An 18,737-nucleotide genomic window follows, 5' to 3' on the forward strand; every position below is an offset into this window, starting at 1 on the left:
TTGTAAGGATCATGAACGTTTTTTCCTTACCCTATTCACATATTCGCAAATTGTTAGATAAAATAAAGTTGAAAATGGCTCAACTCTGTTTTGTTTATTTTGCTGCATCCCCCAATGCAAGTGCAAAGCATTGGAATCACTGTCTAGTAAAAAGTTCCATCTACTCGACAACTCTATCACAAGTAAGTAATTCCATGTACTGTATAAACAGTTCGGCATGGTCCAAGTAAACGACGTTTTTACGTTTTAATTCAAATGTGTAATTAAATCAATGCCTGACTTATTCCATGGAAAGAAGAAAAGAGAGCAAGCTTGTGGCTTTATCCGCAAAAGCGGCATCGCTCTGTGTGTAATCAACAACATTGTTTCAATATTTTCACATGATAAACGTGGGGTGTTGTTGTGATGTTGTTGTATTTGTTATTAGCAGTTTATTTTAAAATTGAATGCATTTGTTAAATTGCGGTTTGAGGGGCTTGGTTGTTAACATTATGAATGAGTTTTTATGTTCACGTGAACACGAGACTGAAAAACTAGTTTCTGTCAAAGCATTTTGCATTGTTGTTGTTGATAAGTTAATTGTTTGAATTAACAAGTGTCGTTTGCTATTGAATAGCTGTCCGCTCTTCCGTTGATGTTGACGCGGTGTCTGGTGTCTGAGTGTCGAGGATTGCAAACGCGAATTTTTAAATAATATTAAGGTGGTTTTTTTAAGAATAATAACGCGGATTTTTTAATTAATAATTAAAGAAAATATTCCCTCAAAAATCCACGTTTATTGGTCGGTGGATCGTTGAAAAATATTCTTTAACAAAAATCCACGTTTATTGGTCGGTGGCTCGTTGAAAAATATTCTTTAACAAAAATCCACGTTTATTGGTCGGTGGCTCGTTGAAAAATATTCTTTAAAAAATCCACGTTTATTGGTTAGTGGGTCGTTGAAAAATATTCTTTAAAAAATCCACGTTTATTGGGCAGTGGGTCGTTGAAAAATATTCTTTAAAAATTCCACGTTTATTGGGTAGTGGGTCGTTGAAAAATATTCTTTAAAAAATCCACGTTTATTGGTTAGTGGGTCGTTAAAAAATAGTCTTTAAAAAATCCAAGTTTATTTGTTAGTGGGTCGTTGAAAAATATTCTTTAACAAAACTCCACGTTTATTGGTTAGTGGGTCGTTGAAAAATATTCTTTATAAAATCCAAGTTTATTGGTTAGTTGGTCGTTGACAACTGTCCTTAAAAAATCCACGCTTATTGAAAAAATATTCCTTAAAAACCCAAGTTTATTTGTCGGTGCGTCGTTGAAAATTTTTCTTTAAAAAATCCAAGTTTATTTGTCTGTGAATGGTTGAAAAATATTCTTCAAAAAATCCACGTTTATTGGTCAGTGGGTCGTTGAAAAATATTCTTTAAAAATCCACGTTTATTGATCAGTGGGTTGTTGCAAGATATTCTTTAAAAAATCCACGTTTATTGATCAGTGGGTCGTTGAAAAGTATTCTTTAAAAAATCCACGTTTATTGGTCATGGTGTTCTCAAAAAATATTATTTTAAAATCTGTGAACAACAGGTAAATCTCGGTTGTAATTGGGACTGGGAAACGTCTAAAAGAGTCTGTCTCTCGTCTTTGTAGGAATGGAATTCATTACATTTTTTCCATCACTGCATACCCCCTTAATCCGTTCATGATCGTTTCGTTTAAAAATTAATGTGCGGTGAATAATAAAAACACCAAACGTTATAAATGTTCACACACACACTCGGCATTATTTTGTCAACGGAAACGTAAGCTACTATTTGATAGCAATTTAATTAGACATGTACCTGACAACAACAAGAACGAAATACAAAATACTTTAGGAACAACTGACCAACCCCCGCCCCCCATTTAAACAAAAGTAAAATCCTCAACGCCACACCCCCACTATCCATCTCAGCTAACAAAGAGAGAAAAATCTATCAAAGAAAAACCAACTCAGTGGTTATGATTGAACAGAGATTGTTCTAGCTTTTGACTGTAAATTAATAAAGCTCCATCTCCTTAGTATGGCAAAATATACGTAATTAAAATTGTATTTATTTAATTTAACAAGCAAAAAAAAAAACGCCGCTAAGTTTATTCCGAAACTTGTATACCCTCCATAGGGAAAACATTATTTCAATATGCAATGGAAGCGCATACATAAGTCTCCGAACCGGCCAAACATTACAATTTCAGGTTTTCCAAGATTTTTTGAAATATATTTTCAAATTAATCAATTGTATTTTTACCTTATTCAGTATTCTAATCGGATTTCGATATACTTGAATATGGGTGCTGTTTCATCAAACGTGTGCAGCTGGAAACTTTAAATTAAGTATGACATTTTACGTTGGAACTGCGTCTCTTTATTACAAACAAAAATGTTATGAAAACAAACGAGTGGATATACATTTACAATTTAGCATATTGGGTAGGGTGCAATAGAAAGCTCAATGAGCTAAATCAATACATTAAACAAAAGAAAAGCATTTACTTGTGGCATATATCAATATAAGAGAAAAACAAAAACAAAAATTCTGACAGTAAATCGCGAAAGCTTAACGTAACAGGTTATCCGGATAGTGTAAATTTTAACTTGGAAATGAGTGAAAAGAAATTGTGGGAAACATTTAATAGCAATGCAAATATTTTGAACGGTCAATTAACTCAAAAGACAAAACCGCAAGGATGTTCGACTAAAACTAAGGAAGGGGATGATCTGCGAAGTTCAGGTCAAACCCCCAAAATGCATATCTACAATCCACAGAAATATTCTCACGAAATATTTGAAGAATATTTGCAGAAATATTTAAATGGCACTAAGACGATTTTATTTGTTGGCATGAATCCCAGGACCGAAGGAGAGTTGCATACTGGTGTAAGGCAAATCCAAGACATTTTATTTTATTTCCGATGACTTTGATATTGTTATTAACTCTGCAGGTTCCCTTTGGAGATATAGTCACTGTTCGAGATGGTATGCAATTACATGGTGCCCTTAAGTATACTCTTAAGGATAATCCAAGGCTTTATGATAACATTGAATATGGTTGGAAACACTTTTGGAGTTTGATAAAAAAAAGATTAGAAGATACCGACGACTTTTTAAAGACATTTTTCGAGCAATGCTTTGTATACAACTTTTGTCCGTTGGCATTTATTAACGAAAAATGGGAGCGGGAATCTCTTGAAACATGTCTATCAATTGCAGAATATATACCCTACATAAATTCGGTTGAAAAGGCATGTTTGAAAACTTTGGAAAAACAATTTGAATTATTAAAACCAACTACTATCATAGCTATGGGAAAATACATCTACGAAATGCTCCAAATCGAATCGATATACTGTTGTGGAAAAGATTTACTGTACATGCCAGATCCCCTAACCGCTGAATCGAAAGAAGATTGGGAAGTTGAATGCATTGAATTCTTCACTAAAAACAACATTTTACAAAAGCAACCAGAAACTCCAGACGATTCAGCCAGTCCCTTTAATCCTACGGATGAATTCCAACGTCGTATTGTGAGGAAAAACCTAAATGAAGGCAAACAAGTGTTGTTTATTTTCATGGATCTCAGAACCAATGGAGAGATACAAACTGGGGTAAGATAAGCGATATATAGAATGTTATTATAGCCATCATAGACTTCTGACCACTTTTTGATGTGAGCTCCATTGAAATAATTATTATTAAGACCAAATCCGTTTCTGAAATTTTTAGATCGATCGAGCACTGTCCCTCCGTCTGTGTAACTATTATTATACCCTCAGCATTTATTCTAACGAGGGTATATACACTTTCATACGGGCAAAATGTGTCTCATCGAAATAATGGTTTTAGACCTAAAGTATGTTTGGACCAAATGTGTTTCAGACAATTTGGAGTCGATTAAGCAATGTCCGTCTGTCTGTCTGGCTGGCTGGTGCGCACGATAACGCTCGAACGGATCAACCGATTCGATCCATAATTTGGATCTCGTAATATTTTTTCCAAACTTAGTTTAAGTTCGAAGAAGGGCTATATCGGTCCACTCCTTCCGTTACCTGCCCCACAAAATTTCGAAAATGTTCGGAAAATTTGTGCGCACGATAACTCTTGAAGGACGTAACCGATTTGATCCATCGTGAAATTTCTACTAATCTTAGATGGGGTTCCAAAATGGACTCAACCGGTCCACTCCTTCGGGTACCTCCCACACAAAATTTTGGATAAGTTCAAATTAGGACCTGCTCTCGAATCGCTTTGATTTTTGTTGGTACAACTTGTATTCATTGCCCCCCATACGATGGTACAAGTTTCATCAGGGGCAAGTCCATACTTCCCCAACAACACCGTGTGTAGTGGATGGAGCGCACGATATCTCTCGAACGGATTTGCCGATACGGTCCAAATTTTGGCCTTCGTAATATTTTGTCCAAGCATAGTTTAAATTCGACGATAAGCCATATCGGTCCACTCCTTCAGGTACCTCCCCCACAAAAGTTCAAAAATGTTCGGATAAATTGTGCGCACGATAATTCTTGACAGGAGTGACCGATGTAATCCCCCCTTTGCACATCCCAATATATCTACCAGATATATATCAGGTTCGAATATGGACTATATTTGTCTACTCCTTCTGATACCTCTCACACACAATTTCGGATAAGTACACTTTAAAACCTGCTCTCGAATCATTTTGATTTTTTTATGTTTACCTGTTTTTGTTGAAGCGATTTGCATTCGCTACCTCTATTACGACGGTAAAAGTGTTTTCAGGGTCAAGTCCATATTTCTTAGGAAAACAGCACGAAAGATGTAAAAAATCCCTATGACACCATATGTGGCTGTCGGAGAGCACGAACTGTTCAACCGATTTAGTACAACATTTAGTAATCGTCATATTATACCCAAACTTAATTTCGTGGGACAATACCGGTCCACAACCTCCGGTATTTTTCCCCACTATTTAAAACATCCCAGCAAAATGTTTGTAGCCAAAGAAGTAGTTAAATCATGAGTGCAAGTGATTCCGGACTACATCTTTTTACGTGAAAGAAGTCATAATTTTTACAAGGGCATGGTGCAGTGAGGATATTGTCTAATTTGCTTCTTAAGAACACATTTTGCATTAGTTCTTTGTAGTGAATAAATCACAACAACATATGATTCAACTACTTCTTTGGCTACAAACAAAGATGTAGTTCGAAATCACTGTTATTATTTTTTGTATAAAAATTACTTTTTATGGATGCAAACATATTGCTGTTATTATAATTAACAAGAAACAAATTATGTTCTTTGTCTTTTTAAGTTTTTTTTTTTTGCAAAATTTTGAAATTTTTAAAATGTGAAAATTTTATGAAATGGATTCAAATCGGACATTGTCAAAATGTGAAGAACGGACTGCATTTTTCATGGCTCTGCGTGGACTGCTTCAAAAAAAGCTATTCAATCACTACTTCACAAGGAACAACTTCAAATAAATTTTGCTGGGATGTCACTAAAATGCTAGGACGATATCACTTGAATGGGGCAACCAATTTGGTCCAAACTTTGGATCTCGTAATATATAGTTCAATTTTAGTTTAACTTCTAAAATGGCCCATATCGGTCCTCCCTAAGGGTACCTCCCCCACAAAGGTTCAACATTTGTGCCTTAGTACAGTTAATTCCTAATCCACATTTTTGTCGGCAAGTTCAAATGTCCAAAAAGGGCCACAAAATTCTGAAGAGACCTTATATACATTCGATCGTCTGACTGATCGACATTGGCTGAGGGTATATATCTGTCGGCAAAGCCGACTGACACTTTTTACTTGTTTTTTTTAATAAAAAAACTAGCTGAACCCGGTGCGCTTCGCAACCCCGAAAGAACATTAATCGCATCAATTTTTAATGTCACCAGTTATTCGGGTTTTTAATGAAAAATAATTCGTTTCAGAATATTGAAGGAAGTGAAAATCTTCTGTGTCTACTCTAAAGTATGTAAGAAAGTAGCTTCCATTTTCTGTACCCTATAGAGAAGAGCGTCTCAGTAGGTATGATACTATGTTTGAGTACTTTAACTATGAGTATTTTCTATGAGTATAAGTATTTTCATAATTTATTTTCATCTATTACACTGTGATAGTAACGTTTTCCAACTGCATATTTCAACATATTATGTAAATTGTTCTTTGGATAACACTTTCTTTTATTGATTATTTCGATTTGGCCCTATGGCATTTCTGTTCCATCTATACCCTCATGGGTACTATAACGAAGACTTTCCTCATAAATAATGAAACCTAAATATAATATCACGGTGCTCTTGCAACAATTTTAAATGGAAGGTGCTTACACCTGGGAAGTTTTTGCGGATTCTGAAGCTACAATGTTTATAGATGAGAAATATCAAAAAACAAAAAAAAAAAATCGCAGGAGCGTTTTTTAAATAAATCGCAATTGATGTTGACATTTTTAGGGGTTTTTAGTTTTTTTTTACGATTTTGCTAACGAAATGTGACTAAAGAATATATTGTAGCTATGAAAATTCTATACAAGATTGGCCTGCATAATATTTTCGTAGGTTTTACCGTTATTGGTATATAGAAGTTCAAATTGAGAAAATGCATTGACTGTATAGTCTCCTTATAAAACAAGTAAAAAAGTATCAGTCGGCTTTGCCGACAGAGATATACCCTCAGCTTGTGCAAATTGGGTCGTATGAACCATGTTGATTAGGATTAAAGTTCAAAAATTTTGCGGAAAAGGTACTTAAAGGAATGGACCGACATAGACCATGGGGGTGGCATAGAGAGTTTTTATGGACTTGCCCCTGAAACAACTTTTACCATCATAATTGAGGCAGCGAATGTAAGTTGATCAACAAAAATCAAAGTGATTCTACAGTAGGTCTTAAAGTGAACTTATCCAAAATTTTGTGTGGGAGGTGCGGGATGGAATGGACAAATATAGACCATATTCGAACCTGATCTATATCTGGTAGATATTATGAGAATGTGTAAAGTATGGACCAAATCGATCACTCCCATCAAGAGTTATCGTGCGCACAATTTTTCCGAATATTTTTGAACTTTTGTGGGGTAGGTACCTGAAGGAGTGGACCGATATGGCTTATCTTCGAACTTAAACTAAGTTTGGAGACAATATTACAAAGGCCAAATTATGGCCGGAATCGGCATATCCGTTTGAGAATTATCTTGCACTTCCACCCATAAACATGGTGGCATAGGGTTTGTTTTTCAACTTTCAGGCTATTTTTTCAGGAAGTATGGACTTGCCCCTGAGGAAACTTGTACCTTCGTATAGGGGACAGTGAATACAAGATGCTACAACAAAAATCAAGGCGATTCGAGAGCAGGTCCTAAACTGAACTTTTCCGAAATTTTGTGTGGGAGGTACTCGAAGGAGTTTACCGATTGAGTCCATATTGGAACCTCATCTAAGTCTGGTAGAAATTGCATAATGTGCAACGTATGGACCAAATCGTTTACTTCCTTCAAGAGTTATCGTACGCAAAAAATTTCCGAACATTTTCGAACTTTTGTGGGGGAGGTACCGGAAGGACTTGACCGATATAATAAATCTTTGAACTTGAATTAAGTTTGGACAAAATATTACGAAAGTCAAATTTTGGACCGAATCGGCACATCCGTTCGAGAATTATCTTGCACTCCAACCGCTACACACGGTGTCATAGGGTTTTTTGTAACTTTCAGGGTATTTTCTCAGGAAGTATGGACTTGCCCCTAATGAAACTTACAGCGTCGTATAGAGGACAGCGAATACAACTTGCGTAAACAAAAATCAAAGCGATTCGAGACCAGGTCCTAAACTGAACTTTTCCGAAATTTTGTGTGGGAGGCACCCGAAGGAGTGGACCGATTGAGTCCATATTGGAACCTCATCTATGTTTGGTAGAAATTATACGATGTGCAAAGTATGGACCAAATCGGTTATTCCCTACAAGAGTTATCGTGCCCACAAATTTTCCGAACATTTTGGAACTTTTGTGGGGGAAGTACCTGAAGGAGTGGACCTATATGGACCATCTTCGAACTTAAATCGAATCTGGAGAAAATATTTCGATACCCAAAATTTGAACCGAATCGATTGATCCGCTCGAGAGTTATCGTGCGCACCAGCCAGCCAGACAGACAGACAGACGGACGGACATTGCTAGATCTACTCAAAATTGTCTGAAACGGTTATCGTCCAAACATACTTGGGGTCTAAAACCATTATTTCGATGAGGCACATTTTTGGTCGTATCAAAGTGTAAATACCCTCTTTAGCCTAAAGGCTGAGGGTATAAAAAGGGTTTCAATTTGCACAGGCTGAGGGTATATCGCTGTCGGCAAATCCGACTGATACTTTTTTACTTGTTTTTATCCGATTTTGTAGCTGCTCTGTTTCCAATTTGAGATGGCGATCAGATAATATTTAGAGGGTTAAATTGACCACAACTTTTGTGCGAAAATTGTGAAATTTTTTAATAAACAGATTATATCTTTGTTCCTGAAAGACACATTCCCCACTAGTGAGTAATATTTGGAAGACGATCTCTTGACCATTCAATTGATGTTAATTATGTTGATGTACGTGATCAGATAACAGAGTTACAGCCTAATATATCCAGTTTTTGTTTGTAGTGTAATCATAAACCCGCTAGAGGTCGCAATTATAGCTCACTAGTCACGAAATTTTGCACGAGGTAAGAGTTTAGGTTGAAGAAAATGCCTATAATTTTGCATGATGATCTGATATTATTTGGCGGTTGACATAGACCATTACCTTTGGATGAAAAATATAAAATTTTTTTTGTTTTCCACATTTTCATTTCTGGAGGGCATATACTGGCAAGGTAGCCTACATATGGAAAAATAACTACTGATCTTTCCCCTGATGCAAACTGCAATAATTTGTCTGCTAGATAACGCACCTACTGCCTGTTATATAATGTGTTTTGTGTAGAGAACCACAATTTCCTCCCGTGCTACAAATTGTCTCTATCATGACAGAGAAATTTTCAGTTCAGAATTTTCTGATTGGTCGAAACTTTACACATCGTATTATTTCATCCAGTCATGTGTCCGGTAGGAATATGGACTATATCGGTCCGACCTTCGAGTACCTCCCACACAAAATTTGGGAAAAGTGCAGTTATTTTTTTTTTTTTTGAGAAGGTTCTTTTTACGGTCCCTATTCTGGTCCCTTTCCCTGGGTTAGTCATACCTCCTGAGATAATAGTCCAGAAGTTCCAAAAACCCCTGCCAGCTCTAACTAAAATTACAAATCTGAAAAAATAATTCTCAAAAATTTCCAAAACTCAGAATTTATCTTACTAAAATTGATTTGGTATAGTCCCATATTACGATACCTACAGATTCCACGTATTTTGAAGCAAATTCGTGTTACAAAATAAATATATATTTATACGGCTGAGGGTATATCACCGTTAGCGCAGCTGACTTATACTATCTTCTTTGCTGTGTAATTGAATATGAATAATTTTGGGATTTATAAATTTGTTTGCATGCAAAATGTTTGAATTCCTATTCATTGTTAGTTACTTCTACCGGTATAAAATATATTTTAGATATCACAATATATGCCCACAATGAACTATTTTCTAGGCATATGTGAGGTACAAGTGCACAATTTTGGACGATAGATCTTCAATAAACTCGAAATTTTCCCAATTAACAAATATACCAAATTGCGTGGTATATATATGTATTTATTTTAGGTGTATTCCAAAAAGGAACCTGATATTCAAAGACAATTTGAAGGTGTAGCAGGTGGGGCTAATCAATATGAATTTTCCAATTTTCGAACATTTTTTAGAAATGATAAATTATACATATATTTTTCCACAATCATCCCAGTAAAGAAAAGGGGGCTTCTCTAATATAAATGGATTCATATGATGTTATTGATATGTGACCTAGCTTTTATCGCCGAGTCCGAACGGCGTGTCCTAAGTTGCCACTTGTAGATACGTTTTTCATGTCTAAAATACTCAGGAAATATCACCAACATTACTACGGGATATTTTGCCACCGTAAACAATTTGATGTGAATCGAACCCGGACATTCAGCGTGCCAGGCGGTTGCACATGGCTAATTCCTACAGCTTGTGGTGTAGGGTATCACATGGTCGGCCCCGTCCGACTATAGCCTTTGCTTACTTGTTTTTTTATACCCTCCACCGTTTGTAACACATCGAAGTAATCATTTGCGACCCTATAAAGTACATATATTCTTGATCAGGATAAAATTCTAAGACGATCTAGCCATGTCCGTCTCTCCGTCCGTCTGTTGTAATCACTCTAGCGTCCGCAATAATTGAGATAGAGTGCTGAAATTTTGCACCCGAGGGTAGTTTTTCCATAGGCAGGTCAAGTTCGAAGATGGGCTATATCGGTCCACTCTTTGGTATAGCGCCCATATAACGGTACCTCCGGATTTGAGGTATGTTGACGTTCTTCGCCACTTTTGCAGACCGAATTAGCTATAATGTGGCACTTAGGGTTCCTAGTGATCAACAAACTTATATTCCAAAGGATATGGGCATAGGTCCATGGTTTGGTATAGTCCCCATATAACGGTACCTCCCGATTTTCGGTATTTTGAGAATTTTAGCCACATTTTTTAACCGAACTATCTGCAATTGGACATTTGATGTTCTCAGTGGTCATGAAATATCTCCACGAAACATCGTCAACATAGGTCCATGTTGTGGTATAGCCCCCATATATCGGTACCTCCCGATTTTCGGTATTTTGAGAATTGTAGCCACAATTTTTAACCGAACTATCTGCAATTTGACATTTGACGTTCTCAGTGGTCATGAAACATCTCCACCAAACATCGTCAACATAGGTCCATGTTTCGGTATGGCCCCCGTATAACCGTACCTCCCGATTTTCGGTGTTTTGAGAATTTTAGCTAAAATTTTTAACCGAACTAACTGTAATTTGCCATTTGAGGTTCTCAGTGGTCATGAAACATCTCCACCAAACATCGTCAAGATAGGTCCATATTTTGGTATAGCCCCCATATAACGGTACCTCCCGATTTTCGGTATTTTGAAAATTCTAGCTACAGTTTTTACCGAGATAGCTGTAATTTGACATTTGAAGTTCTCAGTGGTCATAAAACATCTCCAACGAAACATCGTCAACATAGGTCCATGTTTTGGTATAGCCCCCATATAACTATGTCTCCCGATTTTCGGTATTTTGAGAATTTTAGCTGCAATTTTTAACCGAACTAGCTGTAATGATCGGTATTTTGAGAATTTTAGCTACAATTTTGTCTATTCAAAAATAATCGTCAATATAGGTCCATCCTTTGGTATATCTCCCCATATAACTGTACCTCCCGATTTTCGGGAATTTTCAGTGGTCACGAAATTTCTTCACTAAAATTCGTCAACATTGATCCATTTTGGAGGGTCTACATTGTTTTGATGAAACTACCCTCAATTTGGCCCGGTACCTCCGGATTTGAGGTATTTTGACGTTCTTCGCCACATTTGCAGACCGAATTAGCTATAATGTGGCACTTAGGGTTCCTAGTGATCAACAAACTTATATCCCAAAGGATATGGGCATAGGTCCATGTTGTGGTATAGCCCCCATATATCGGTACCTCCCGATTTTCGGTATTTTGAGAATTTTAGCTGCAATTGTTAACCGAACTAGCTGTAATTTGCCATTTAAGGTTCTCAGTGGTCATGAAATATCTCCACCAAACATCGTCAACATAGGTCCATGTTTTGGAATAGCCCACATATAACGGTACCTCCCGATTTCACTGTGCAACACTGGAAATGCAAACAACTTCTAATGGGCATTTTCTGAAAGTACATATTGAGACTACAAAAACCTTAATTGGGTTTTGTGTTCTTAGATCGGGTTTAGATTTTATGGCCTCATCTAAACCGACCTAAAATGAGCCTTTTTTCAGTGATCGGACCTTTATCTCCGAAACTAATAAGAATTTTGCTTTGCAGTCTTCAGCAATATTGTAGCCCTAAAGTAGTAGAACTTATGTGTCAAACAGATGAACTAGGAAAAGCTGCATCTAGCGCATCAAACTCGTTAAAATATAGAAAAGTTTACATAATTTCTGAAATTCTGGTCAGTAACAACTAAACTGTTGGAAGTTGAAACAAGTAACCACTCCAAAAATTTTCCAAATAATGTGACCATCAATTCTTCAGAACATTCTGAACCTCTAAAATTGTTATTTCACGTTGTTTAAGGGGTATTTCATAACATACCTTTTACAAAACTTATTTCACACAATGTTCACACAGGCTGTTTATTCTTATGTTGGGGATTTCAATGAATTATTGAAATATTTACCAAATTGTTGTTGAAAAATTTGCTATAAACAAGGCGATAAAGGCATTTTACAACAACATAATGTTCTGAAGAGTTGTGTATTACATTCCAGAGAATATTTTCCCAAAAGGTAACATTAAGAAGAATATAACATTTTGGGAGATAAACTGCGAAATATATACAAATTATAGAATTTTTAGATATATTATAAAATTTGATTCAATAAATGCAGTTTTTCGAGTTCACCATTCCTCCAAATATCTTCTTCTTGCTCTTATCTACAAGTTTGCTGCAGATGTCAAAACAAGATTCGTATTGGTTTCAGAGATACAGCCCCGATTTGTTTTAAAAATTCGATCATTAACCATTTTTAGATGAGGCCATAAAAACCGAACCCGATCTAAGAAAACAAAACCCAAATATGGTTTTTGCCTATTGGTCCTCTACTTTCATAAAATTCTGGACAGAAGTTGTTTGCACGCGATTGGCTGAAAAATGTTGCACAGTGTTTTCGGTATTTTGAGCATTTTAGTTACAATTTTTAACCGAACTAGCTGTAATTTGCCATTTAAGGTTCTCAGTGGTCATGAAATATCTCCACCAAACATCGTCAACATAGGTCCATGTTGTGGTATAGCCCCCATATATCGGTACCTCCCGATTTTCGGTATTTTGAGAATTTTAGCTACAATTTTTAACCGAACTAGCTGTAATTTGCCATTTAAGGTTCTCAGTGGTCATGAAATATCTCCACCAAACATCGTCAACATAGGTCCATGTTTTGGAATAGCCCACATATAACGGTACCTCCCGATTTCCAGTATTTTGAGAATTTTAGCAACAATTTTTAATCGAACTAGCTATAATTTGAAATTGGAATTTTCAGTGATCCCGAAACTTCTTCACTAAAATGCGTCAACATAGGTCCATCTTTTTGTATAGCACCTATATAACGGTACCTCCCGATTTTTGGCATTTTTAAGGGTCTACATTGTTTGATGGGACTACCCGCAATTTAATTTGACTTTTGAGGTTCTCTGCATTTACAAAACTTTTCCACCAAAAATTATAAAGATAGGTTGACACTTTGATATAGTCCCGTATGTGGTACCTTTCACCTGTCTGAACACATTTTTTAGATAAGATTTGATAATTAAGACAATTGGTGTATCTATCCATGGTCGAAAATTTTTCCACCTAAAATTGTGAAAGAACGGACACTAATTATTCCATTTTAATTAAAACTATTTTATGGTGGAGGGTATAAAAAGTTCGACCCGGCCGAACTTAACGACTTTTTACTTGTTTTTGAAAAAAAAAATGTTTCAATATACACAGGCTGAGGGTACATCTCTGCTGCCAAGCCGACTAATACTTTACTTGTTTTCTGTTGTTTTTTGCATTTTGTTATAGTACTGTCCTTTATCTATCATTCCACGCTTCTAAAATTTCCATTTGGTCCATGTTTTTCTACGCAATTAGCCTAAAACGCAAGCAATTCAGAAAAATCGACCTTTTTGTGATTTTCGACTTTTTATGAAAAATTTATAGTAAGAGTATTTTCTTCATCAAATTGCAAGGGATTGTCTGTGCATTCTTACACAGATATTACCCATCCAAGGTTTTAGCATTTTTAAAAGAAGGCCCGATTACAGGAAAACTATACGTTTAAGAATTTTTTTTTTTAAATGTTTAGAAAGTCTCTAAGTGGGTTAAATGTATGAAAGGTTCCTACATGTAATACCATTGACATTGGGTAAACAAGTAGAGTTAAAACTGTAAAATTTGAGCTAAGGTCCTGAATTTTAAAAATTGTAGTACACAATTGTTTTTATGTTAATACGGATAAGGTTTCTAAATAATGTACTGAAATCAACAAATCAAACGTATCTTTTCAACTGTTATATAGGGCAACATCTTTTGAATAAAGGTTTTCTACATTTTGGTATCACAAATTCCACAAATGTGGATCAAATTTTCAATAAAACATGGACTGAAATTTAAAATTTATATTATCCCTTTTCCGAATACGAAGAAGCGGGCATTTTGCTAGTAAAATATAAAACATAAAATATATGTACATATGTTCAACGGTGGCAAACTCCTTAGCTTAACGGTGACTTAATTTGTTGAGCCATTCAGAATCGTAGCAATATCATAACTTGCTATTAATCAAGCTGCCCTCCATTTCCAAGAAGAATGCTGAGGGTATTTATTTAGCTATCGGTAAAACAGACTGATTTTTTTCATTTCACATTATTATAACTTGTAGGTCCACATTGGAGATATAGATACAGTAAAAAATCGCTTGCTTGAATCGAATGATGAAGGAGCAGGAAATTACCAACATATTTGTAGAACGATTGAGACATTTTTAAATGATCCAGACCTTTTCAAAAAATGCCTTGTGCACAACTTTTGTCCAATTCCATTTATTGATGATAAGAAACAGCGTGTGTCTCTTGAGACTTTGGCAAAAAATAAAGAACACAACTCCTACATCGAACAAGTCAAAAACGCTTGTTTGGATAGTTTAGAAAGAAGGTTAGAAAAGTTGCAACCAGCTATGATTATTGCTATGGGAGATTACATTTACGGTAATCTTCCTCGTGATTCAAAAAACGTTAAAAGAGCACTTCTACTGCAAATGTCCTACCCACAATATTGTGATGATTTTTATAAACTGGAATGCGAACTAAAGGCCAGCTTGAGTAAATTAGAAAAACCAGAAGGGTATGTAAGTGATTCTGCAAATACTCATGATCGGGTAAGATGCTATATCTACAATCCGCTGGAATATGCATACCAGATTTACTACGACTATTTGCGAATGTTTCTTGATGGACCCAAGAAGGTACTCTTTGTTGGCATGAATCCTGGACCCTTGGGAGCGCTACAAACAGGAGTAAGTTAACTATAAACGTTTCACAATTCATATTCACTTTCATTTAAACATTTCAGATACCCTTTGGTGATATAGAAACAGTAAAAGACCGTATGAAATTAGAAGGTGAAATTACAAAACCTCCAAAATTACATCCCAAAATAATAATTAAGGGTTTGAATTATTCATGGAAAGAAGACGATAAGTCAAGTAGTTTTCGTTTCTGGCAATTAATAAAGGAACTTTTCAATGATTGTGAAGATTTCGTGGATAAGTTTTTTAAACAATGTTTTGTACATAACTTCTGTCCCTTAGCATACATCGCCGGCCAGGGATGGATCGGTAAAGAAGAAGATGGAAATAATGTATCCATTGAAAAATTGAAAGAACACGAAAAGAAAAATAACGGAAACTATGCAAAAAAAGTGGGAAAGGCCTGTTTACATACAATGGAAGAACAACTAAACCTGTTACAACCTGACAGAATTATATGTATCGGGAATTATGTTCACAAAATGCTTTCCAAATTAGACGATTATAAAGAAAAACTGATAAAAATTCCACATCCCAGTCCTAAGAATGAAGATTTTGCAGATTCATCCGACTGGGTTGAACGATGTAAAGAAATATTATTGAAGGACGAGATATTTTCAAATATTATGAAAGATCATTATGACACCCCAGTCAATGAAAATCAAGCGAACGTCGAAGAAATTAGTGAAGAAAGTTGGGAAGAAAGTTGGGAAGAAAGTTCGGAAGAAAGTTTGGAAGAAAGGTATGTTTATTCAATCGGAAGTTGGCAGCACATAACTTAATTTGTTGTTGATTTTTTAGGTTGCAAGTTTCATGATTTTATAAAGCTGCGGATGTCCCTTCTATTTTATAAATGTTTTAAGGAGCAAACTCCACTTCAGTTTTTTTTAAAATGATTAGTTTTACGAGGTAGCTGTGAAACCCTCAAATTCGAATTACAATTACAATCATCATCATCTTTAGAATGATAGTTTCTTGTCCGTGTTGCTTGGGTTTATAACGTTTTGCCACAACCCTTAAAAACTTTTAATCTTTCATCAATCACATTTCGGAAGAAATTTTTGGAGTGTTTCATTTTAAATTACCCATAGTTTTTGCCTAATTATATGGTTATGTATTGCCCATTTATTGCTCATACTTGCATTACAACGATAACTTTATTCTTCAATAAATCAATGTTTGTTAAATCATGAATCATGTATGTATGTATGTATTATGTATTTTTTATTTTATTATTAATAATGTATAACTTACTAGCAAAGTGCCCGCTACTTCGTATGCGGAAAGGACATAAAAAAACTGTTGTAGAAAAGCAATTATAGTAATTATAATTTAGTTGACCATGTTAATAACAATCATAGCAGCCTATGTATTTTAATGTTATATATACTAACTAGCAAAATGCCCGCTACTTCGTATGCGGAAAAGGAATAATATACAAATAAACAATATTTAATATGGAGAACATTGAAAATTTTGATGTACTAATACATATTTCAATTGATATTTAATTTCCTTCAAGTATTGCTCGTACACGTTTTGTTCGAATTTCAAAAAAAGACCTCTAAACTTCAACAGCGGCTTACATTTTAAATTCCAGTGTATGTTTTATTAGAACGGTATTTTGAAAATTTTATCCACATTCCAACCCAATTTTGGAATTTGTGATATAAAAATGTAGAATACCATTATTCAGAAGATGTTACCCTATATAACAGTTAATTTATGAGATAGTTTATTTTAGGCCTTTTTTCTCAGACCGAATTCGTGTTAACCTAGAAACAATAGTACATTATTCAGTACAATTTTTAAAATCCAGGGGGGTTACTCTGTATTGCGATGCGTTTTGTATTTTGTTAGCGCAAGATATTTGCGTTAACGCACGATTTTGACATGTGCTTTTGCATTACAGATTGAGGCGGTGCCATAAAGGAAAAAGGTACAAAATAATTCAGAAAGGAGATACAAAAACGTGTAAGAGACGCATTTAGTTACCTATCGCATCGCATTATTCTAACGCATCGCAATAGAGAGTACCCCCCCCAGGACCTTAGCTCAAATGTTACAGTTTTAGCTCTACTTGTTCACCCAATGTCAATGGTAGTACATGTATAAACCTTTCATACATTTAAAGGCGGATTTAAATAAACATTCTGATCCAATCTCAACAGTGATCCTCATAACAAATTTCATTTATCGATTCACCCAATACCAGTGCTTCAATATTTAGTATTATTTAATACTTCTAGTACACTTATTGTACGACCACCTCTGCCAATGAACCAGACAAATCAACAATATATCAGAATTTCACTTCTATTCCTTAACCCATTACCAAATTTATTGCAATTTTGTATTTTTCACGCACTAATGATATAATTCCATCTTCATTGCTACACCCAACGTCCAATTTAATAACATTTAGTACATTACGTATTTCTCAAAAAATCATCCAGCCCTCAGTCTAACTTTAGAATTTGTATGCATTTCAAAAAATCCGTATATAAACACCAACACAATCCCTCATACAACAATTCGAAATTTCACCTACATGCAACACCAAACTGGTACCAAATTTAGTACTTATAGTATGTATAAGTTTCAAAAATTACTTCCTTTTATCCAAAACTATATCCCAACCGCGATTTAGTACGAATTTCCAAAACTTCCTCTCTATATCCACTCTAAACGTCAACTGCTATACTAATACCGAATTTTACAATTTCAGCTCTACGCCTTTACACAATAACAATTTGGACCAAATTCTGTGCCACTTATTGTACGTATATCCACATCCATATCTCAACCCTACACACCAACAGCGGCTATAATACCAAATTTCCGAATTCTACCTCTATTCATAATACCATTAATACTTTTCGTATGAAAGTACGAATTTCAATAACTATCTCCAACAGTAATTGCGAATTTCAGGATTCCACCTCTATCCGTCCACCACAAATCTAATTTGTACCAAATTTAGTAGCATTTAGTCCTTCTCGTACCCATAAGTACGAATTTCCAAAACTTCCTCAATCCCACACTCCAACAGTAACCTTAACTCGAAATTTCAGGATTCCAGCTCTATTCGTTCACCCAAATATAAATTGTACCAAATTTAGTACCATTTTGTACTTTTCGTACCCATAAGTACGAATTTCCAAAACTACCTCAATGCTACACTCCATAAGTAATCTTAATTATAAATTTCAGGATTTCAGCTCTATTCGTCCACATAAATTTAAATTGTACCAAATTTAGTACCATTTAGTACTTTCCGTACCCATAAGTACGAATTTCCAAGACTTAGTCAATTCTTCAGTCCAACAGTTATCTTAATTCCACATTTCGGGATCCCAGCTCTATTCGTTCCCCCAAATCCAAATTGCTTACCATTAGTACTTTTCGTACCGCCTAAGTACGAATATCCAAAACTTGCTCAATCCTACACCCCAAT

The 18,737-nt window shown here is 35.3% G+C and overlaps 1 protein-coding gene across 1 annotated transcript; it reads left to right on the forward strand.

Annotated features, from left to right (window-relative positions):
* Window positions 1-562: 562 nt before the first annotated feature.
* Window positions 563-16,754, forward strand: LOC141399934 (uncharacterized). Its single transcript, XM_073979307.1, has 6 exons — window positions 563-701; window positions 2,280-2,899; window positions 2,965-3,627; window positions 14,636-15,268; window positions 15,325-16,022; window positions 16,082-16,754. The coding sequence occupies exons 2-6, from the start codon at window positions 2,624-2,626 to the stop codon at window positions 16,095-16,097; spliced, it is 2,286 nt and encodes a 761-aa protein (XP_073835408.1). The 5' UTR covers window positions 563-701; window positions 2,280-2,623; the 3' UTR covers window positions 16,098-16,754.
* Window positions 16,755-18,737: the final 1,983 nt, after the last annotated feature.

Source organism: Musca autumnalis, unplaced genomic scaffold (assembly GCF_047663935.1).
Source record: "Musca autumnalis isolate F117 unplaced genomic scaffold, ASM4766393v1 scaffold_1, whole genome shotgun sequence".
Classification (NCBI taxonomy): domain Eukaryota; kingdom Metazoa; phylum Arthropoda; class Insecta; order Diptera; family Muscidae; genus Musca; species Musca autumnalis.